Source organism: Phoca vitulina, unplaced genomic scaffold, assembly GCF_004348235.1.
Source record: "Phoca vitulina isolate PV1807 unplaced genomic scaffold, GSC_HSeal_1.0 scaffold13, whole genome shotgun sequence".
Classification (NCBI taxonomy): domain Eukaryota; kingdom Metazoa; phylum Chordata; class Mammalia; order Carnivora; family Phocidae; genus Phoca; species Phoca vitulina.
The window spans coordinates 4,795,022-4,817,589 of record NW_022589716.1 but is presented as its reverse complement, the minus strand read 5'-3'; the positions used below and the strand labels follow the sequence as shown (position 1 = coordinate 4,817,589).

Below are 22,568 nucleotides of genomic sequence, written 5' to 3'. Positions count from 1 at the left end.
TTCCCTCCCGAAATGTCAGATCCCGGAAGGGTTGGGGATGTGTGCGTGTGGCTCACAGCCCGTCCCCAGACGAAGCCCAGCACCCAGTAGGCACCCAGGAAACGATGGTTAGGTGGCTGGGAGAACCTGACGGCTCCGAAGAGCCGCGCAGCAACACCCCGGCCCGGCCGCGGAGCCGGAGAGTCCCGGGCGCCGCCCCGTGCCCCGCAGTCCCAGGCGCAATCCCGGGCGCCTCCCCGGCCGCGGCGGCCGGGCGGGGTGGGGCTCGCCGTCATCCATTTACAGTCTCGCCCCTCCGGCGGGCGCGCGTTAATGAGATTAGCAATTAAAAAGCGAGCGAGCAGGCGCGGCCGAGGCGCGAGGCCACCCCCAGGCCGAGCGGGCAGGGACGCGCCGGGCAGCCGCGCTCCGAAGCAGCCCCGCGCGGCGCCCGAGGGGGAGCCGGCGCCCAGCTCGCGGCCATGGAGAAGGCGCGGCCGCTGTGGGCCAACCCGCTGCAGTTCGTCTTCGCCTGCATCTCGTACGCCGTGGGCCTGGGCAACGTGTGGCGCTTCCCCTACCTGTGCCAGATGTACGGCGGAGGTGAGTGCGGTCCGCGCGGGGGGCACCTGGCCGGGTGCCCCGACTCCGGGCCGGTAAACTGAGGCTCGCCGCGAGCGAGGGGCAGGGGGGTGCAGAGCCCGCCGTCTCGGACCCAGCACCTCCCGGTCCGCTGCCGAGCTGTTATCCAAACCCGCCCCCCCCCCGCGCCCTCTGCAATCCCCCACCCCCACCCCACCCCACCCCACCCTAGGGGCCGCTGAGTCCCCTCCGCACCCCTGCTCTTGTGAGCCGAAGGAGGCTCTGGACGGTTTTCCCCCTGGGGCAAGGGTCTGACTTCTAGTGAGTAAAGCTGACATTTACGTGTAAAAAGTGAGCAGGAAATGGTCTTGTTAACAGAAACTCCCGCTACAGTTTTCAAATCCGAAACATAGTCCCAGCAGTTCGTTTTGAAACCGGTTAAAAGGATCTTGAGCCAGTTCTTTACATGTTTTATTAGAACATTGGTTTGGATTTGGAGTCACAGATAGCAGGAAAGGCAAATCATTCTATTTCTGTTTGGGGGCTTTTTTTGTTTGTTTGTTTTGGTTTTACAAATGTTTCCCCTAAAGCATCAGGGCACACTCACTAGATAGACCCACCCACGCCCATCGCATTCCCTTAACGTGGCAGGGTGCTGGGGACACCCTTCGTGACATGCGAGAGAGCCTCTGTGCAGGCCAGCCTGTTGTTTTGGAAGGCGGTGTGGCAAGAGGGATTGAAGTCTCAGCATTAAACAGAGTTTTCCTCCTTGGTTCCATTTCTAGAATTCTACCGAAAGGAAATTATCAGAGGTCTGACCGAGGGTGGCGATGGAAGGACGGTCTCAATCTTTTAATAAGAGGAAAACGTTAGAAACTTCCTGAGCCCTCAACGAAAGGGGTTGGGTCAATAAGTTATGGAACATCCGTGCAGTGGGGCTCTTTGCAGCCGCTAAGATGGAGTTTTCAGAAACTTTCATAGGAGTTTTCTCCTGTCATGTATTCAGTGGAGGGAGGGGAAGTTAAATTCAAAACTGTATAAAAGGGATGGTCTCGGGGCGCCTGGGTGGCTCAGTTGTTAAGCAACTGCCTTCGGCTCAGGTCATGGTCCCAGGGTCCTGGGATCGAGTCCCACATCGGGCTCTCTGCTCCGCGGAAAGCCTGCTTCTCCCTCTCCCACCCCCTCCCCCCTTGCTTGTGTTCCCTCTCTCGCTGTGTTTCTCTCTGTCAAATAAATAAATAAAATCTTTTAAAAAAAATTAAAAAAAAAAAAAAGGGATGGTCTCAGTTACATTTAGAAATATGCCAAGAAAAGAGAATGAGAAAAAAATACACCAAAATGTTAACAATAGTTATATCTCAGGGTGATTTTTCTTTGCCTTGGATCGTCTGTGGGGGGGGGGGGGATGTCTTCTATAATCAGGAATGTTTTTTCACCGTAAAGAACAATAAAAGATGTTAGACCAAAGTATTAAGATTTAACCCATTTAAGAAGGACCAAGACCTAAGTACTGCTGCCCCTTCCCCTCCCCCCACGTGCTCAAAAAAAAAAACCACTTGACAAAAGGTTATTTCTCTGATTCCTTCTTTTATTTGAAGGGCATTAATACAGCATAATGATGGGAAGGGCATGTGTTACCATGTGTTGTAACAGCTTCATAACTGACTTTTGAAAGAACTGTTTGTCAGGATGAGATTTCCAGGTCGTTCTGTGCTCAGCACCCCTACCCACAATACCTTTGTCCCGGCTGCGTGTTTTCCAGCTATCGGGCCAGGTGAGCCTCGCTGTCACATGACTGTTAATTCCTTGTTTCTAACAAAACACCATCCCCTGAATAGACTGCCGGTGACATGGGTCGGTTGGAGTAGTTCTGAAATAGAATATATGTAAGGAGTTGCTAGGGGAACAGCAGGACCTTCAGGACGCGGAAAAGACAAGAAGAAATCCTGTGTCCGGTACGGAGTATACTCGGGCTGGCTGGCTGGCTGGCTGGGTGGAGAGAGACGGATGATGGCTCACGGGTGGGCAGACACCGAGGAGAGGCTGGATTGGTGGCTGGCTGGGTCCGGGGTGGGCAGATATAAGCGGGGCGGGTGGCACCCTCTTAAGCATAAGTGTCTACAGATAAAGACCCATCGGCTTATCCTGGCCCAGTAAGGGCTTCATCGCCCGACACCTGCTCTTCTTTCCACCCCATTTCCCGCCACTCATCTTCCAGCCCCACCAAATGTTCCGGCTGTTCTGGACAGTTCCCTGACAGTGAATGCCTACTGTCTGCCTCCACACTTTGCACGAGCTATTTCCTCTCCCTGGGAAGCTGTCCATAGCCTGGAGCCCTCCTTTCTCTGCCCCCTCAACCAGCCCCACTGGTGGGGCCAGAGGAGCACCAAAGAATATTTGTTGGATGGCTGAGCAGGCTCTGTTGGGAAAAGCGCGGGGTACGTGAGGTGGGGATGCTGGTGGTTTTCCCCAAGCCTTTCCCTGTCCAGGGGTGGTCTATGTGGCCCGAAACCCAGGCCGTTTGCAGACCTATTCTTTACCTAAAGCTGAAGGGTAAACCAACCACATCATGAAAGAAAGGCTCCAGAGGAGTGTTCAACCTCCTTCTAAACAGCGCTGGGACCCACCGCCTCCAGACAACAAAGCGCTTGTTTATAAACTACCGAGCCAAGCTGTGCCAAAATACTTCCCAGAATAAAGCGGATTAGGGGTCCGTGCTCCTTTCCACGGGGCTGGGCCTGTGACTGGGGAGGCCTGTGTCCTTCCTGCTGTCCGGGCCAGGCCCAGCCCGAGGAATGTTAATTCTGAAGATTACGTTTCGGGTACCAGCCACGTCTGGACAGCAGGCCGGCGCTAGAGGAAAAAGAAAAGCCTGCCCAAAACCTCTTCTGGAACAAGGCAGCAGGTCTCGGCGACCGTGTCAGCGTCTAAGGCAGTGTTGTTCTGGAAGAAATTCGGGATGCAAATGCGTTGTTCGCCCGTGTAGAAAAGAAAGGCACCAGCAACTGCTTTCTATACCAATGTGCTCGAGTTATGGAAGAGACACGGACCGATGGGAATAGTTGCCTGGCTGGTGGCAACGTGGTGCTTTTCCTCCTAAGTTTTCTCGCTATTATTGTGACCTGTGAAGGGGAGGAAGTCGGAGGATACCTGCCTGCATTGGTTCGATGACACTCGGACTGGATGTCCCACTTCCCCTCGAAGCCCCCTCTGCTCGTCTCTGGCGCTTAGAACATCGCGCCTCCAACCGTAGCCTTCCTTCCCGGGGAGCCTGATAAACGGCAGGTCTCTGGCCCCCCCCCGCCCCCAGAGATTCTGACTCAGACACCTGCCGTGAGGCAGGGGCAGGATCTGCCTTTCTAGCAAGGTCCTAAGTGGTGCTGATGCTGCTGGTCCTTGGAGCACACCTTAGAACGAGGTCAGGGTTGTTCTCAGGCCGCCCCCCAGGCCACCCACTGCGGGGAGCCAGGTAGCAGGGTGCTGGGAAAACGTTGAGCAGCCGGCTTTTGGTGGCAGAAGTAAGACCTGATTTGTAGCATCCGATGATTATCGCCGTGTAAATACTCCCACCATGGCCAATTTCACACTGTAATGTCCTGGGACATGTCCCAACGTGAGGTCCCGGGACGCGGGGCTGACAGAGATGTGCACAGCCGGCTCTCGTGAGCTGGTCTGAGCTGGCCCCGCACCCCCAGCCCTCCAGGCCAGTGTCCGGCCTGGGACCGAGCCACAGCAGCTCAGCGCACGGATGGACAGGTGGGTGGCACCTGCTGCTGCTCGCTGTACAGCGTGCGTGCGTGTGCGTGCGCGCGTGGTGCGTGCGCGCCCCCCGCGTGGTGCGTGCGTGCGTGGTGCGTGCGTGCCTCTGCGTACGCGCGCGCAATGTGCTTCAGTGTTTCTACGGTTGCGCTGGGCGGGACGGAAACCTGCGGTTCAGAGGTGGTAGTGCATCGAGCCCATAAAGTTTCCACAGTCAGCTCCGGATGGTAGGTGAGAACATGGGCTCTGTGAGTCCCTCGAGAAGCCACGTCTGGTGCTGCTGCTGGGGCTTCTAGACTCAGTGCTGGGAACCGGCGCGCCTGGGCTCTTAGCAGCAGGTCCTCGCCGTCCTCCTCCCAGCACCCCTGCAGTCGGTCCTGTCTGCCCCACTCAGAGATGGGAGACAAGTCCAGAGAAGAAAAGGGGGCTCCTGGAGGCGGAGCTGGGGCTCAGGCCACTTCCGTGTGGGAGCCAGGCTCTGCCCAGACCCCCTGGTGTCAGGGTTTCCTGTTCTGATAAAGGCAAGACAGAAGCGACTGCTGCAGAGGCCTGGGCCTCCTCCCAGGATCGGACTTGCCCTGGCTCAGGGCCCTTCCCCACACGGTCTGCTGTGACACTCAACCACGGCTTCCCCTGCACACCGGAGGGCGGCTGGCCAAGCACCTGCTATCTGCCGTGTCCACCCAGGAGAAGCCCTTGTCGCCTGCAGGCCAGCCCTCTCTCTGCCCCTGCCCTTCCCCCAAATGTCTGGTGGCCCCCCCTCTGTCGGGGGTACCCATGCTTCTCGCCCTCTCCAGGACACCTCCTCCTCCCTAAGTTAAAAGTGGCTCTAAAGCCATGTCTTACCGTGCCCAGCACCGTGGACTCTAACACGGCTCACCCCCGTCCCCCACAGTGGGGAGGAAAGGCCCCCAGCCAGGACGCTGCGTCCACCTGTCAGTGGGGAAGCCTCTACCCATCTGCACATTAGCATCCCCTGGGAGCTGGGCAACACGCTGATGTCTGGGTCCCACCCCCAAATCCTGAGTGGGTCTCACAAGTGACCTGACCAGTAGGCGTTTTAAAGCTCCCCAGGGGATCCTGCTGTGCACCGGGGCTGAGAACCACCATCTTAGATCCTTTCCCAAACAGGCAGGAGCATAGAAAATTAAACCATCAACAATATAAACCTCTTAGGAGTTTAATTTCAGTCCTTCAACAAGCATGGATTGAGTATCTGCTGCCGGCCAGGGACAAAGATGGTCATCACCCCTGAGGATGCGACACCATGGAAAGGTCCCTTCCGCATGGAGCCGCAAGAGCATCCTCAGCGGGCTCTTTGGGAGGCTTGACTGAAGTGACTCAAGAGGAAGGACTAACCGCCCGAGAGAACCCAGGAAGACTTCTGGCAGTGGTGGCATTCCATCTAGGCCTGGACAGATGAGTCTGAGCTCATCAGGTAGATTTAGGGACAAAATCATTCTGGGCAGAAGAAACCACGTGTGAAAACGACACAGAAGGATGTGCATCTGAGGGGAATGGCTGGAAACTCTGTGTGGCCAGGACGTCTGGGGTGGGGGCAGGACCATGGCGGGAGGGCACGTGAGGAAGGGTCCAGCATGAATGCAAACCAAAGGGCCTTGACTAAAGGCTGGCAATACGGAAATTCACTGGGGCAGCAAAGCCAGGATTCCAGGAGGGGAAGCCGTGCCTTTAGAGCTTACAGAGCAGGGGGCAAGACAGACGCCAGGACCACGTTCACCAGGGTGGCTGGTGAAATGATGCTGCTGGCCGAGGGGTTGGGCCAGGAGCAGGGGGCACCTATGGGATGGGCATCTATAAGTTCTAGACCAAGGCGTCAGGCAGGGTAAGCGGGACTTTCATTTTTCTTACTTGTGTCTCTGTTCTTTGTTTCCAAAAGTTGACTGGAGTTGACTCCAAATAATAAACTTTTGGGGGAAAGCCAAGATGCGAGGGGGTGAATGAGGAGGAGGCAGGTGGTGGGATGGGGTGCTGCAGAGAATAGGACAGCGCTCCTCAAAGTGTGGTCCCCGGACCAGCAGCTTCCGCATCACCTGGGAACTTGGGATCTGTGCCCCTTAAACACACACACACACACACCAAAAAGAAAAAAATCAGGGTAAAAAGTCCCTGTGTGGTTTTGTCAAGACAGAGGTGTGGAAATGGAAAGACAGCATGAGTTTGAAAGCCTGAGCAAACTTTCGCCTGAAAGTGGCTGCATCTGGTTGTTTGGTCTCTTTGTGGGCCTCAGAGGACAGAGATTTGCGGAGATAAACTTCATACAGAGAGGAATTTCTCTTGTAGGGAGCTTCTTGAGTGTAGCAAACAGATTCGGTACTGGCTGCGATCGTTAGAAAAATAAGTAGCAACATGCTCTTAGAATGACGTATTCGTGTGTGTGTGTGTGTTGGGGGTCATAAATGTAATAATACGTGTTCGTGGTAGAAAATTTGGAAAATAGAGAAATACATAAAGAAATAAAATACAAAATCACCCCAATCCCAGTACCCCAAAAAGTCATGACCGTTACTTTTTTTTTAGCCTAAAACAACTAGAGGTATATTTTGTATGTAATTTCGTGTCTTGCTGATTTTACTTTCCCTGTGACAATCAACGATCGTTTCCAAAATCATTTAATATTCTTTGAAGCTGTGAACTTACACGGCTCTTGGAGATTCCATTTACAGGTAGAGCGTTAACTAATTTGCCCATTCTCCAGTGTGGTCTGGGACTTGATCTCACAAACCTTGCAGGCTCTATGTCTAGGTCTTAAGTACATTCTCATCAGTTTTGCCTCGGACTGGTATGGCTCCCGGCATGCAGGGTGGAGACCCTTCCCCGCGTCCCCTGCTGATTATAAACATCTCGAGCCAACTGTTGACCCACTGGAGGGTGCACCAGAGCTCCTGCTGGGAAGTCAGTCCTTTTTGCAGACATTAGCCCACTTGTCCTTGTGAATGGGCTGCTGGGGCTGCCCGATGGGCTGGCTGACAAGGTGAAACCCTCAGGGGTGGGCTTCCCTGGCGAGAGGGCCCAGGAGTCCCCCCTTGCTGGAAAACGCTGCTCTGTGCCTCTCCTCCCCCCTTTCTCACAATGGGTGAGGCAGGGTGCCTCTCCTCCCCTCTTTGTCACAATGTGACACTCTGTCAGGTCAGCTGCAGACGGGGCTGAACGACCCGAGTGTTCTGCGGGGCGAATCCTGCAGGCGAGGACACTCAGAGCTGCACCTCCCCACCACTTTGGCTGGTAGCTCACAAAACTTTTTTTTTTTTTTTTTTTTTTTGCTTACAAAACTTTTTAGAAAATGTTAATGTGGGACTAAGTGAGCCCTTTCAGTGACATGGCCAGGGAAGCATCTGGTAGAATTTGTTGTTCCAGCTGCTGTGTCCACAGCCTTCTCTCCTGCTTGGTTCTTTCTAGAGACACAGGAGATGCGTGGGCTTGCCGTCCGTACCTCACCCTCTGTCATTTCCGCTTTATCCTCTTCCCCTGAGCTACGGGGGTAATTTTTTTACTTTTGACTTACAGCCTCCATTGGCTTTATTTTATTTTATTTTTTTTAAGATTTTATTTATTTATTTGAGAGAGAGAGAATGAGAGAGAGCACATGAGAGGGGGGAGGGTCAGAGGGAGAAGCAGACTCCCTGCCGAGCAGGGAGCCCGATGCGGGACTCGATCCAGGGACTCCAGGATCATGACCTGAGCCGAAGGCAGTCGCTTAACCAACTGAGCCACCCAGGCGCCCAGCCTCCATTGGCTTTAAATTCATCTGCCATATTTTTTTTTTGTCTTCATAAAATCTTTTTTCTCTTTAAATTGTCCTTTCTTCCTCATTGCCTGATGCCGTTCCTTAAGCACAGTGTCCTCTTGACACTTAGAGACCAGGTACTAGAAATTTGCTACAAATTCCTTCTGTTTGTCACAGCAAATTGATTTCGGAGGAAGGCATTTGCTCTAGATGCTTTAGAGGGGCCCTCGTGTCTTGAGCTGTGGTGTATTATCCTAGGGCCAAAGACTCCCTTCTGAGTGCTCATCCTTTCTGAGGGAGTGCAGGCCAATGTAGAATTGCCTAAGGTCCGTATTACCTAATGCAGCCACAAAATAAAGCTAGAGTTCAAAGGAACCTTCTATGAAATTTTATGGTTTTAACAACATGATGGGTTTAGCAACCATGACGAACTTTCCCAGACCTCTCTGTCATCTCCCTCTGGTAAGAGCTTCACAAATTGCCCACCCACATAGAACCACCATCAAAACCACTTACCATCAAGCGGCCATTCAGCAAACACTCACTGAGCAAGCACCCACTCCGTATCGGGCCCTGTGGTAGGAACTGGAGATTCCGCTGTGGGCCTGGCAGACCCCATCTCCGCACTCGGGAGCTGTTTAGGGAAGTAGGGGTGGACAGAGCAGTAGACAGTGAGCAAGGGGCTGTGAGGAGGGACACCCCAAATTAGCTTTGGGTGATCTGGAGAGGTTCCTAGAGGAAGCCATGTGTGTGGAAGGTCCAGGGAGCCTGAAGGATTCTGTCCTGCATCCACCAAATATCCACTGTGCTCTGCTCTCTGCCCAGCTCTGTTCCGAGCAGACCAGCGGCGAGAGCATCCATGCTAAGGGGAGACAGACACCAAGTAGACAGCTAAAATTACAGCATCACTTTACAGGAGTAACTGCTTGGAAGGAAGGTCCAGCGGGGTGAGAAGTTGGAGGGTCCCTCTAGCCTGGGGGCCGTGGGCACTAAGGCAGACCAGGAAGGCCCCTCTGAGGGGGGCAAGTTTGGCAGAGAAATGAGAGAAGGGAGAAAGCATTCCAGGCAGAGGGAACAGCAAGGGCAAGTGTGCAGAGGCTGGACCAATGGGAAGGGCCACAGGGCTGCAGTGGCCAGAGGGAGGCCACCAGCCTGGAGAGGAAAAGGGAGCCCTGGGTCTCAGAGCCTCAGAGGCCACAGGAGGGAGAGTGGGTGTTATTCTAGGTGTGAGGAGACCCAAAGAGGCTTTGACCAGGTGTGGGGGGGATGGGGGGAGGCAGAGAGGGACACAATCAGACGATCAGCTGTCGGGGGGCAGCTGTTGGGAGTGGACGGGCCCAGAAGACCAGCCCCGAGGCACTGTGGTGAGCGCTGGGGAGGTGGCAGGGAGTAAGAGCTCCCCAGGCTCAGAGCTGTCTTTACATCCTCGGAATAGAAATGTCCTCTGTGACCGTAAACATCCCCCTGGCCCAGGGTCGTGCGGACGCACACAGGCCCGTGCCACCCACACTCCCTGACCTATCTCGGCAGCCCAGAGCACTCTAAAACTTAAGGACTTAGAAGGAATGTTGGAATTAGAGGGTCACCTGTTGGAAAAATAAGTGGCAACATGCTCTTATGCATGGGTGTCTCCCGCAAGAATCCCCCAGGGCTGCTAAATCTAGCGGACAGCAGTCTGATGGGAAACAGGAAGGCGACCTTGGCTCAAAATACCTCCCTGCAAAGTCACATCATCATTTCCAAGGGGCAAACCCGTAACTTTCCACAGAGAAACCTGGTCGATCCCCACACCCCTTTGACCAAGTGAGCCAAGTGAACCCGGCCAAGAACGGATACAAATCTTTTGTACATTTTTTGAATGGGTTCTTCGTTTGCTCACTGTTGAGTTTTGAGCGTCCTTTGTAAATTCTAGATACTGTCTTTGTCAGATACGGGTTTTGCAGATGTTTCTCCCAGTCTTTAGCTCGCCTTTTTAATTTTCCTAACCGTGTCTTTCACAAAAGACAATTTTAAAACGAAATCCGACTTACCGATACCTTCTTTCCTAGATAGTGCTTAAACCAAGAAATCTTTGCCTAGCTTATGGTAAGAAAGTTTTTTCCCTGGGCTACCTTCTAGAAGTTTTATAGTTTTGAGCTGTGCTATAGGTCTGTGATCCATTTTGAGACATTTTGGGGGGGGTTCTAAAATGTGAGATGTGGGTTGAGATTTTTTTCTGCACGTGGGTGTTCAGTTATTCTAACACCATTTGTTGAGAAAACAGTTGCAGAGCAGATTCACTGGGATCACGTGTTTGGATAGTTAGAGGATGGGAGGGGTGATAGAAATGTGTGACGGGCAGGCCTCAAGAGCCCCCATGCCCCCGCCTGGGCACCAGGCCTTGGATTGCCAGTCTTCCCATGGGCAGTGGGCCATCAGGCGGGCCCTGCCAAAGAGAAAATCCTGCCATGGACCTTGCCAGGCCCCATGTGGTTACTGTTTAACACCTTGGGTGAAAATGAGCTTTTCTTGTAACCACTGAGGGTTTGAATGTTGCTCCAAGCAGATGGTGCCCACACAACCTTGGTTGTTAGGTTTGTGGTGGGTGGGAGCCCCCAGCAGCCTGCCTCTTGGACTCCCTGCTCCAAGAAGAACCTGGAGAGATGCCAAAACATGTTTCTGCAGGGCAGGACAGGAGCCAGGCCTGGCAGAGGGCAAGTCGTCGGAGCAGAGTCCAGAAGTGAGAGGGGGAGCACTCGTCGTAGGCCCCAGTGTGAGCAGGGAGGACGGAGCTGGGAATGTGAGGCCTGGTGGTCCCGTGTGCACCGTCGGTGCATTTCTCTCGGTGATGGGACACGGCCCTGCTTGGTCTCTGCTCGGTCTTCACGCCAGCCATCCTCCTCTTGGGATTTCTATCCCGAGGAAAGGACCAAACACGTGGGCCAGGCTTTGTCCCACTGCTCTGTTTAGGATGGCAGGAAACTGGCTACAGCTTAGCGCCAAGGACGGATGAAATGAGTCTGGGTGCGTTTTCCTAGTGGAACTCCGGGCGGCTGCTGGAGGGGTGAGGCACACGTACGTGTTGTGGTCGGGAGAGGGTTTGTGAGATCCCGCCGGGGGAGAAAAGTGGGCTCTGGGGCCGCAGGTACGTACAGTGAAGGCATTGTTGTAAATATTAGCTGTTCATGGAAGCATCTGTATTTCATTCTTTACCTGAACACTTTTGGAACCAGTTCCTTCTGTAACCAGCCCCTAATCCCTGCAGCTGTAGTGTCAGGGTTTTATTTTAATCAGGAGTCCTGCCCTCTTCTCCTTCTGGACCCTTTCTCAGGTCCACTGCCAAGGAGCCAGGAGCCGGGGGAGAGATAAGCAGGGCTTCAGAGAAGGAGGGAAGGAGGGGTGGGGCTCACGGGAGAAGCAGCGGGACAGCGCTCTGCAGGGCAGGGGTGGGGGGCGCCCCCAGCAGGTGTCAGCAGTGGGGAGAGCTTCCATAGCTCCAGCCACACTCCTGAGCTCCCCACTATCATCACAAGCACTTGTCTGCAGATGGCTCCTCAGGAGCCAGCAGGCTTTTAATTTGTGTTAGTCATAGTACTCTTTATTAAAATAAAATTTTAGACTGAGGGCCACTGTATAAAACAGATACACATACAATAGAGGTGCTCTGAAGAAGAAGCATTATAATTCAGCTATAATTTATTTTTTTAAAGATTTATTTATTTATTTGAGAGAGAGAGTACTCATACACACAGAGGGAGAGGGAAAGGGGGAAGGTGGTAGCCTAGGCTCTGTCTGTTGGGGACCCCTTGTCTCCCCACACATGCACACCAACCCCTGCCTATGCCATTGGTTGCTACAACAGAAGATGGATTAGGGTTCTGGCAGAGGAACTGGGGCAGCTGAGCCATCGAGGAAGGCACTCAAGGGGCTCGGGGCAGTGGCAATTACCACCTGGGATGGAAGGATTTAAACATTTTAACTAACAAGTCCACATGTCATCCATGGATAGATGGATGAACAGATGGATGGATAAGTAGAAAGATGAAAAGATAGAAAGATGGATGGATGGATGGATGGTAGATGGATGGATGAGTGGATGGTTGGATGGATGGATGATGGATGGATAGATGGATGGTGGGTGGATAGGTGGTTGGATGGTGGTTGGATGGATAGATGGATGGATGGGGGGATGGTCAGATGGATGATGGATAGATGGATGGTGGGTGGATAGGTGGTTGGATAGTGGATGGATGGGTAGATGAATAGATGGGTGGATGGTTGGATGGGTGGATGGATGGATGGGGGAGTGGATGGATAGATGTGTGGATAGATGGATGGATGGATGGATGGATGAATAGACGGATGGATGGTTGGATGGGTGGGTGGGTGGATGGATGGATGGATGGGTGGATGGGTGGATGGATGGATGGGTGGATTGATGGACAAATGGAAGAACACAGATGGATGGATGACAGATGGGTGAGAGGAAAGAAAGAACAGTGGGTTGTGGAACAAGATGGAAGAGAGTGAAGGCAGATGGATGGAGGATGGATGGAAAGATGGGAGGACGGGTGGGTGGAAAGGTAGAAGAATGAATGGATATGTGGAAAGACTGAAGGAAGGAAGGGAAGGTGGATGGAAGGACATGTGCATGGAGGTTGTGTGGGGTCCAGAATAAGACCCGTCAGTGACGGCCTGCTCTTGGCTCTGGACGCCCGCAGGGAGCTTCCTGGTGCCCTACGTCGTCATGCTGATGGTAGAGGGCATGCCTCTCCTGTATCTGGAGCTGGCAGTGGGGCAGCGCATGCGGCAGGGCAGCATCGGTGCCTGGAGGACCATCAGCCCCTACCTTGGTGGTGTTGGTAAGTGGACTGTCTCTCGTCCTTGGCCACCTGGACCCCTGTCCGGGATGCAGCAGGGGCTGGGGGTGGGAGCCCACTGGCAGAGCAGCTGGGGCCAAGGAGCAAGCACAAGGACTAAGAGAGAGCCCCTGGATGGGTGGACACACGGCCCAGGAGGGGGTGCCCCCGCATGCCGGCTGGGAGGGGCTGGATTTCTTAGGCACAGGCCAGCGAGAAAGCGGGGATGCACACGCGCTGGGCAGCTGGTGCCACATTGCTTTTCTTCTCTGGGCCTTAGTTTGCTCTTTTGTAAAAGGGAACTAGCTGCCCAGCCGAGGGGCTATAATGCAACATCCCAGCCGGCTACCACTCTGGGAACTCACCTAGCTAACTGCTCCCTGCCACTTACTAGTAACAACGTCTCCCTGTCTGTGAGCACCTCCTCGGTGCCGGGTGCCAGCCTGTATGATATGTGCTCATGAGCCCAGGCGAGCTTTGTCACAGCACTGAGAGGCCGCGGGGTGCCGTTCATACTGCCAGTGCACGGAGCCAGAGGCTGCACGGCCCCCCCGCCGAGCCACTTGGAGCTGGTGTCCCGGGCACCGCTCGGAGATGGTTAACCTGCCCCGCACAACCCTCACGCTGCAGGGCTGCCTGGGAGCAGCGGGAGGAACTTTGGGCCACACTGGCCACCATCTCTTCTGCTCCACCCTACCACCCCCAGACAGGAAGGCAGGCAGGGAAGCAGAGGGTGTTTCGGGAGCAAGGAGGAAGTACACGTCCGTGGCCTCCCGAATCATCTCTAAACCCCAACTGCCTCCTCATCTTGAAGGGCTGTTAATTTTTAACAAGGAGGCGCGTGGTTTTACAATCTGCCCACGTAATCAATCACAAAGGGCTCCTCTGAGGTGGCATTTGCTGCCTGATAGGAAAGATACCGGCTGCTTGTGCCAAGCAGGGGTGCGGGCGAATGTTTAACCACCAGCCCTCGAGGAGGGCTGCGGTAGGGAGGGCCTGGCGGTAGCGTTCACCGAGGCCGGTGGTATAAATACTTGCACCGGGGCGGACTGCAGACCCCCCACGCGATGTCCCACGGGGTGGGGTTGGGTGGAGACGCGCACAGTGGCTCTGGGGGGCTGGCCGACCCGTCCCCTCGCCTCCTGACACCCAGCCCCACGCCCCCACTCCCTGCCGCCATGAGGCAGGGCTGGGCACAAGGGACCCCACTTCGGGGGAGCCCCGGGGGGAAGCATCGGGGTGGCGCTGGGCAGGCTCAGCAGGCCGCTCACGCTCCGTGCTGAGCCCACGTCTGCCACATCGTAGCCCAGCGCTCTCGGGCAATCTCTGTGCCTCGTTTTCTCCTCCGGAAAGGGCAGGTAATGACGCCCCCGTGACCACGTTGTCGCGAAGACCTAAAGCCCATCAAGTGCTCGGATTGCACCTGGCACCGAGGGGTGGCAGACATGGCCTCGGCCTCGGCGTCGGCAAAGCCAGGGAGTGAGTTTGCGGGGATGGACCGGCCCTTTGAGAGGGCCCGCAGGTGCCCGGTCATGGCTGGCCCTCCCTCAAAGCTGTCGGAGGAGGAGGTTTGCTCTCCCGGGGCAGTCACCCAGGCGCGTCTCCGGCCGGCGGACCCAGGCCGGGCCTCAGCGCCCCTCTGCCTCCTCACAGGCCTGGCCAGCGTGGTGGTGTCCTTCTTCCTGTCCACGTACTACAACATCATCAACGCCTGGGCCTTCTGGTACCTCTTCCACTCCTTCCAGGTGAGCCGGCCCAGGCTGGAGCGGGAGCCACCCCCAGGGGGCAGCCTTGGGAGGGCGGGGGGCTGGGGAGGCGGGGAGGCTGAGCACCCCACGCCAAGCAGAGCCTGGCCTCCACGGGCCCCTGCCACGGTGTGTGTGAGCGCGTGCGTGTGGGTCCACGTTTCTGGGGTGCAGGTTTCTGGCTTTCCCTGGGTTCTCTCTGAAAGATGTGACCCCCCCACCCCCACTCCTCGCAAAATATTGAGCGCCAGCCCTGGAGAATGTATGGAGAGAGCCAATGGGGAGGGATTCCACCAACCCAGCAAGACGGGAGGAGGCCTTCCTTCTCCTCTGATTCACCCCCCCACCCCCTCCCTGCTCTGGTCACTTGTCCTTCCAGCTTTCCGACTCCAGGCCGAGCCCCCACTTTTCCCCGCAGACCAGAGTTCTCCTAGAAGGACCACTGGCCCCCCTGTAACACAATAGGGGCTACTCCCAAAGAGAAACATTTTAAACATGTATTTCTGATGATGGCCACAGCTGACGCTCATGGTAGCACGTGGGAGGGGGCTGAAAATCGTAGAGAAGAGAGAACCCCGATTCCTCGCTGAGGTGCTCTTTGTCTCCAAGCCAAGAGGAGTCTTCCCTTCTGCCGCCCGTGCACACTGCTTTTCCTCAGTGCCTGCCCTTCACTCTCGGGGACCCCCCGCCCACTGCCCCCTCTTGCCCTCCAGCAGCCCCCCTCCGTCTCAGACAGAAGGTCACTGGGCAGATGCCCCACCCTTTGCCCCTGAACCAGGCCTTCACAGGACAGACACTGTCCCCAAGTTCCAAAAGCAAGGCAGGGCTGGCCATGCACTGTGGACTAACCCCAACTTGTGGGGCCACTCTCTAGAGTACTGGGGCACAGCCTTGAATCTTTGGCACCCCAAGGAATGCTTGGGTGAATGACCTCTATAATCGGGACTTGGCATTTACACTTGGAAGATACTACATCCACACCCCACTCTGGCTACCCAGTCAGCCCTACCCGGTCACCGCAAATGCCCTGTGTACATCCTTGACAGGAAGGACTCTCTGCTCTGAGCTTAGTTGCAGCCCCTCATCTTCTCCCCGACTCCACAGCCCTGCCTCTCCTCCACCTTTTGGGCGGAAACAGTAGCTCCTCTTACTCTCCACGCTGGTGATGATTCCTCCTCCTCTGTGCAGATCTGTCACGTACAGCTGGGCAGGTCGTGCACTGCACAACAGCACCCCAACTAAAGAGCTGCCATACACATCACCGGCATTACAGATCTGTATACTCATAAAGACAGTTTTCCAAAGGTGGAAGCAATGTGTCTTGTTCTAACAAAATCAGAATAATTTGACGACCTTCCAAAGATGAAGATAAGGTTGTCTCAAGAAATGAGACCCATTTTTCTAACTCTCAGAAGTTCGAGGACCAGCAATTCCTGAAAATCACTGGACTGTCCATTCATTCCGTCATTCACCCTCAGTCCCTCTGCTCTGGAGCCCTCGTCCGTGTTCACATCAGGATAGGACCAGCCGCAGACACTCACTCACACTTGCTCTGGGCCAAGCATAGACACCGGCAGCCTGGCTTCAGGGGCCCTGCTCCTGTCCATCCCACTACCTGGGCTTCCCAGCCTCCTGTCTGACCTTCCCCAACAGTAGCACCAGGGGCTATTAGAAATGCAGATGCAAAGACCCCAGCCTGACCCAGAGGCTGCATTCCTGCAGACACTGTGGCTGGAGTCCCCTGGGCTCCTCGCTGCAGAGGTTGTGGGTTCTACCGTCATAGATGGTCTGGCCATTGTCTGTTTGGTCCAGTCTCTCGGAGCCATGACAGAGCTAGGTAATCCTGAACAAACACCTGTTTGTTGAAGTGTGGAGCGTGTGAAGCCTTCGGCCCGCCTCTCTCCCACCCCGCAAGCCCTTTCTGTGCCCCTGACCAGCCCTCCCGTTCCCTGTCTGCCTTCAGCTATCAGGCCACCTGTCCTTTGGGGACCAGCGCCCTTCTCCCCCACCCCACCCCCCCAAGCCCCTTCTCAGGGCCATTCCCATCCTTCCCACTCGGCCCTCCAGCCTCAGCCCTCACTGGTCTGTATAATGCTTCTTTTGATCCCAAAGGATCCCCTGCCGTGGTCCGTGTGCCCGCTGAATGACAACCACACAGGCTATGACGAGGAGTGTGAGAAGGCATCCTCCACGCAGTACTTCTGGTACAGGAAAACCCTCAACATCTCCCCGTCCATCCAGGACAGTGGGCACATGCAGTGGGAGCCGGCGCTCTGCCTCATCCTGGCCTGGCTGGTGGTGTATCTGTGCATCCTGCGAGGCACCGAGTCCACCGGCAAGGTGGGGACGGCAGAGCCTCTGCCCGGGCCTGGGCAGTGCCAACGGGGGCGGGGGGAAGCCGGGCTGGGGAGGAGGGTACGGACACGACTCACCTAGCAGGCCACCAGACGGTGGTGCTGGAAGTTGCAATCTTGAAAGGAGGACTTTCCCCCTACCTAAAAAGATGAGCATTCCTGCGCCAGCCAGCCCCACAACCATACCACCCAAGGGGCACCAAGCAACTAGGCAGTGAGCTTTCCCTTCCCTGGAGATGTCCCCAAGACGCCCTAGCCACTGGCCCTCCAACTTAGCTGCACATCAGTGTCATCCGGAGAACTTCTAGAACTCTGATGTCTCAGTCCTCCTCGCCCCCAGGAGGTCCCGGAGTCATGAGTGTGGGGACGAACCTGAGCATCCGGGTGGTAAAAGTGCCCCCAGGTGATTTTTTTTTTTTAAATATTTTATTTATTTATTTGACAGAGAAAGAACACAAGCAGGGGGAGTGGGGGAGGGAGAAGCAGGCTTCCCGCCGAGCGGGGAGCCCAATGCGGGGCTCGATCCCAGGACCCCGGGATCATGACCTGAGCCGAAGGCAGCCGCTTAACCGACTGAGCCACCCAGGCGCCCCGCCCCCAGGTGATTCTAATCTGCAGCCGAGTCTGAGCACCTTTGCTCTCGGCTGCTGTCCATGACCCTGCAGAGCTGTCCGGCCTGACTGATGAACCTTCTCTCCTTAGTGCATCCCCAGGTTTATTCTCCTGCAGGGGGGTGCTGAGATGCTCTTTAATCTGCCCGATGGAGGCTCTGCAGCACCTGGCATCTTTCTGGAACCGCAGCAGATGCCCTCTGCCCCCCCCCCCCAGGGCGCTCCCCATCCTCATACTCGGGCATTCGTCCTAGCCGATCCCCTGTGGGTTGGGCTTGCACCTTGTCTCCGTCTTGCGGGAGCCCTTCATAGTAGAGTTCATTATCCCACTCCCTTGAGGCGTTGAGGGGCAGAGGGACCTGCCCAAGGGCACCAACCAGTGAGGGCAGAGCCGGGGCAGACCCAGCTTTGCCCCTAAGACTCCCCGTCCTCTTGGTCTGGTGAGCTACCTCTGTTTGCTCTCTCCGTGCCTTTCGTGACATGATTCATCCCAGCTTTTCCCTTCCGAAGGTCCTGAGGCCACCTGTCCTCATCCTCTTGACCACCTGGGTCGCCTCCTCCAACCCCACCGTGTTTCTCTTGAGGCAGCAAGACCAGAACTACTTGTGATATTTTAGGTGCCCTGTGATGTCCCCAGCACTGTGCCTATCCCATGGCCAAGCTGAGGGACTAGTGAACCTTCTCTGGAAGAACTTAGAGCCTGGCAGCTACTCATTCCATCCCATCTTGAAGCTTGGCTCGTATTTTATGCTCATAAAAAAAAGATGTTTTTTGCGACTTGTCTTTGCCAGATTATTATGCACGTGACAAAAGATCTGAGGGCAGCATCTGTAAACCTGGAGATTTAATGAGGCCAATCTCTTTTCACATCTGTGCGAAAATGAGGTCATGTCATGCCATGAACTCTTACTTATTCTTACTATTTCCTCTGCTCAAGCCACACCCCCTCTCCATGCAGAAATACCCCAACAGCTTCATTTACGGGGGAGCAATTCTGTTAAAAACTGTGTACTATTTCCTGACTTCTTCTCTTGGAATCTGCTCCCCCCACACACACTCCAAGAGATGTCATAGATGGGTCAGAAATGGTTTCTCCTGATGGTGTAGGCTGGGTCACATGTCCAGCTTCCCTGATGGGGGAGAAGTGAGCCCAGAGAGTCTTCCAGGAAACTTACTGACCTGAGGGGAAGGAGGGAAGTTCCAAGGGCCTGCCTCAGTATCCCCTAAGTGTCCACCGGTTATGGACATTGGTTACCCCTCTCCAGTTGCCCTCAATGTTCTTAAGCTCACGCCCGATGTCCTTGTCCTCATCTGTCTCCATCTCGCTCCTGGATTATTTTCTTGTCAAGTCAGCTGGCTTGATTACTCGAGTACAATGACCTCAGTGAAGAATCAGTGATAAGAGACACGCCCCACCTCTGCCTGCTGTCCCTGGGGGTGAGAGGGCATGAACCGGTCCTCTGGTGGCCTTGGAAGTTTCCAGGGAGGCCACCAATGATGCCACCCCTCAGCAGGAATAGAGGAATAGAGGGCCTAGTGCGATCCAATCCAAGCCCATCTGGACACGGGCCTCCAACCAGATGCCTCACAGGAGGACCCAACCTTCAAGCCAACAGCTTTCGCCAAGAGAATTTTGCAAAATATTTCTGTGCTTTACATAAAGAGGCTCTGGTGCCCATATGAGTTGAGTCAGAGGCAAAGCGCCGGGCCCGGATGGACACACGTGCACCTGCAGGTCCCTGTTTGACGGCCGTGTGAGAGTTACCGTTAGTAGAGTTAGCAGGCCCAGAGTGTGGACGGCTGCCAACACCACCACGGAAACCGAGGATAAAACGTCGTCGAGCTTGTGATGCGTGTCAGCAGGAAAAGATTTGGTTGAACAAAAATTCCGTTCATGGGCAGTTTTAAAGACCGTGAGAGGGAAGCCTTTCATAAAAAAAATCAGATCATTGAATTTCTGTTGTATTTCCGATAGGAACATGGTCCCCACACCAACATCATCACTTCTCCTTCAGGAGCCCTCGTGGCCAGATTTCTCTCAGGTCTCAGTTCTGGAGAGACATGCCCTTGCTCCAAACCCCTGAGGTGTTTTTTGGTTTTTTGTTGGTGGTGGTGGTTTTGGGGTTTTGTTTTGTTTTGTTTTGTTTTCAGCCTTCTAAAGACGATATTAAAGGTGTGAGCGATGGTGCTTTCTGCAGGGCTGGGGCCGCTAGGAAGCTCAGAGAGGAAAGAAGCTGCTCCCGAATGGTCTAGCCCTCACACACACATCCTGTGGGCTGCCTTTCCTTTTGGGCTCATCTTACTGGATCGCTCACACGGTCTCTCATCTAGCAGTTAAAAATAGCGATGTGCTAGGTATACTCAAATCCTTTCTGGAATAAGGTCCTGTCGAAGGGAGGGTGGAAGGCAGAGGCCTCGTACCCATTTTCCTCTGGTCCTACTGATGCAGATTTCCTGGTGGTTACAGAGGCGGGCAGAGGCATCCCAGCACCCCAGCTCCCAGCCCAAACTCAGAACCAGTGGTCCTGCCTTTCCAGCCGTCAGTAGCCTGGACGCCTGAGACGGGGGAATGTTCTGTGGGGACCACCCCCTGGGGGTCTGTCCCAGGGACAAAGGGGGCCCGGTGGTGGCTGGCGGCAGGTCTCCCGGAGGCTGACGCTGCCCTCTGGTGCCCTCTGGTGCCCGCAGGTGGTATACTTCACCGCATTGCTGCCTTACTGCGTGCTCCTCATCTACCTGGTCAGGGGCCTCACGCTCCACGGAGCCACCAACGGCCTGGCGTACATGTTCACGCCCAAGGTACAGGCTGGAGGGAGGGGGACCTGCCGTCTTCCAGGGTGGGTGGAAAGAGGGGGAGACCCAGGGAGGTGGGTGGGAGCCCACCAGGCTGGGGGAGCAGTGTGGGTTACCTATGGGTGCTGGGTCACCTCCTCAGCCAGGCCGGCCCCAAGCCCTGTTCGTTCTGGGGACACTGAGTCTTTTGTCCGCCCATCCTCCTCGTCCTCCCTGCACCCCAACCGACTGCTACCCGAGCCCCATGTCTGGCCTCCTGGCCCCCACTCTCACCTCGCACCCTCCTGGCAGCCTGTGGACTATGTGATTTATCATCCAACCACTTCTCTCTCTCCTGCCTGTGCACCTCCACGCACCCCTTTCCCTACATGGGTGAATCCACACTCCGCAGGGTATCCTGTGATCCCTCCCCAGCCCACCCGCTCCCCTGCACCCCACGGCCAATGCTCATCCATCGGCAGGGTGTGTGGAGATGGTGCGGGGGGCGGGGGGCACTACTGACTTTGGGACAGAACAGGTTCTTCGTTTAGCAAATCTGGAAACAAAATGACTGTGGCAGCGCCCCCCCGAGATGCCCCCCAACATTCCAGATGGCCCCCAGTGTCTTAAATCACTTCACCCTGCTCTTTTCAATTGCACACGTCTGCAAAGGCGCTGTGGAGGATGGGACGTGAGCCCATGCTGCGGGCTCCTGGGGAGTGGCCGGGCTCCTGCGGGGGTGGGGGGGCACAGGCACGCTCGGTCCCCCTCGCCGGGCCTCCTGCCCCTGCCAGTGGGTCCCAGGGTTGGTTCAGCAGCCCCGTCCCCTGCCTGGCTTTGCAGCTAGAGCAGCTGGCCAACCCCAAGGCCTGGATCAACGCGGCCACGCAGATCTTCTTCTCCCTGGGCCTGGGCTTCGGCAGCCTGATCGCCTTCGCCAGCTACAACGAGCCGTCCAACGACTGCCAGAAGCACGCCATCATCGTGTCGCTCATCAACAGCTCCACCTCCGTCTTCGCCAGCATCGTGACCTTCTCCATCTACGGCTTCAAGGCCACCTTCAACTACGAGAGCTGCTTGAACAAGTAAGCCCGCCCCAGGGGGCCGTCCCCATGAGCCCCAGGCGTCGGGTGGGCGTGCGTCTCCCGGGCTCCCAGGGCCACCCGGGAAGAGGTGGGCGCCGGGAAGGCGAGGGGCGAGAGGCAGCGGCTGTGCAGCCCTCCATCCGGGGCCCCAACCCGGGCACCCCTGCCTAAGGGCTGAGGGCAGTGCAACAGACAAGCCTTGGTTTCTTCGGCGTCTCCCTGACCTCGGAAGTAACCGAGCGCTCTCTGGGTGAGCCGCGGAGAGCCCAGAATCTGCTCTCTGTCCCCTTCCCCTTACCCAAAACAAGACAAACCTCATCCAGTCCCGTGCAGGAGTCACTAGCCACACGTGGCTACTGACAGATTGAAATGGGGATGGATTTACATAATTAATTTTTAAAAATCTAATTAGTTGATTAAATTTTAATCAATTGAAGCAGTTGTGATTTTAAGTTAAATTAAGTCAATGAATTAAATTTTTGTTTAAATTGATTTCCATCTACCTGTAAATGAATTCAAGTGGGTTTCTCAGTTAGACTCGCCACATTCAAGCGCTCAGCAGCCCCCCGTGGTTAGTGGGGGCCGCACTGGGCAGCACCGACATAGAATATTCCCATCATCACAAACATTCTGTCGGACAGTGCTGGCCCAGATGTGAACGTGGCCTAGCTGGGTGGGTTGGTTTCTCATCTCCGGTCCTACTTGAGGCTCCTGCAAAGCCATTCAAACCCCCCCGCCGCCGGCAAACTTTAAAAGGTCACCGGTCACTGATCAACAGAGTCCCTTTGTTGGCGAGACCTTGCCCGATCAGAGGGGAGGGACCTCCAGCATCCAGGCCTCAAGAGGGTTCCGTGACCGTGGCCTTTCTAATCATCGAAGGTCCATCTGGTGCTCTGCTCTGCAGGGTGATTCTGCTGCTGACCAATTCTTTTGACCTGGAAGATGGCTTTCTGACAGCCAGCAACCTGGAGCAGGTGAAGGGCTACCTAGAGTCCACCTTCCCCGACAAATACAGCGAGGTGCTCCCGCAAATGAGAAACTGCAGCTTGCAGTCAGAGCTGGCCACGGTAAGGCGCGGGCCAGGTCTCCGCTTGC

General features: G+C 55.5%; 1 protein-coding gene across 1 annotated transcript in view; it reads left to right on the top strand.

Moving 5' to 3' along the window:
- The first annotated feature begins 374 nt into the window (after positions 1-374).
- Positions 375-22,568, top strand: part of SLC6A20 (solute carrier family 6 member 20) — a 34,103-nt gene continuing 11,909 nt past the window's right edge. The window contains exons 1-7 of the mRNA XM_032412579.1: positions 375-582; positions 12,769-12,909; positions 14,560-14,651; positions 16,764-16,991; positions 20,305-20,415; positions 21,232-21,473; positions 22,378-22,540. Of these exons, the coding sequence (XP_032268470.1) occupies positions 462-582; positions 12,769-12,909; positions 14,560-14,651; positions 16,764-16,991; positions 20,305-20,415; positions 21,232-21,473; positions 22,378-22,540 (1,098 nt within the window). The 5' untranslated portion in view covers positions 375-461. The remainder of the gene's footprint in view (positions 583-12,768; positions 12,910-14,559; positions 14,652-16,763; positions 16,992-20,304; positions 20,416-21,231; positions 21,474-22,377; positions 22,541-22,568) is intronic.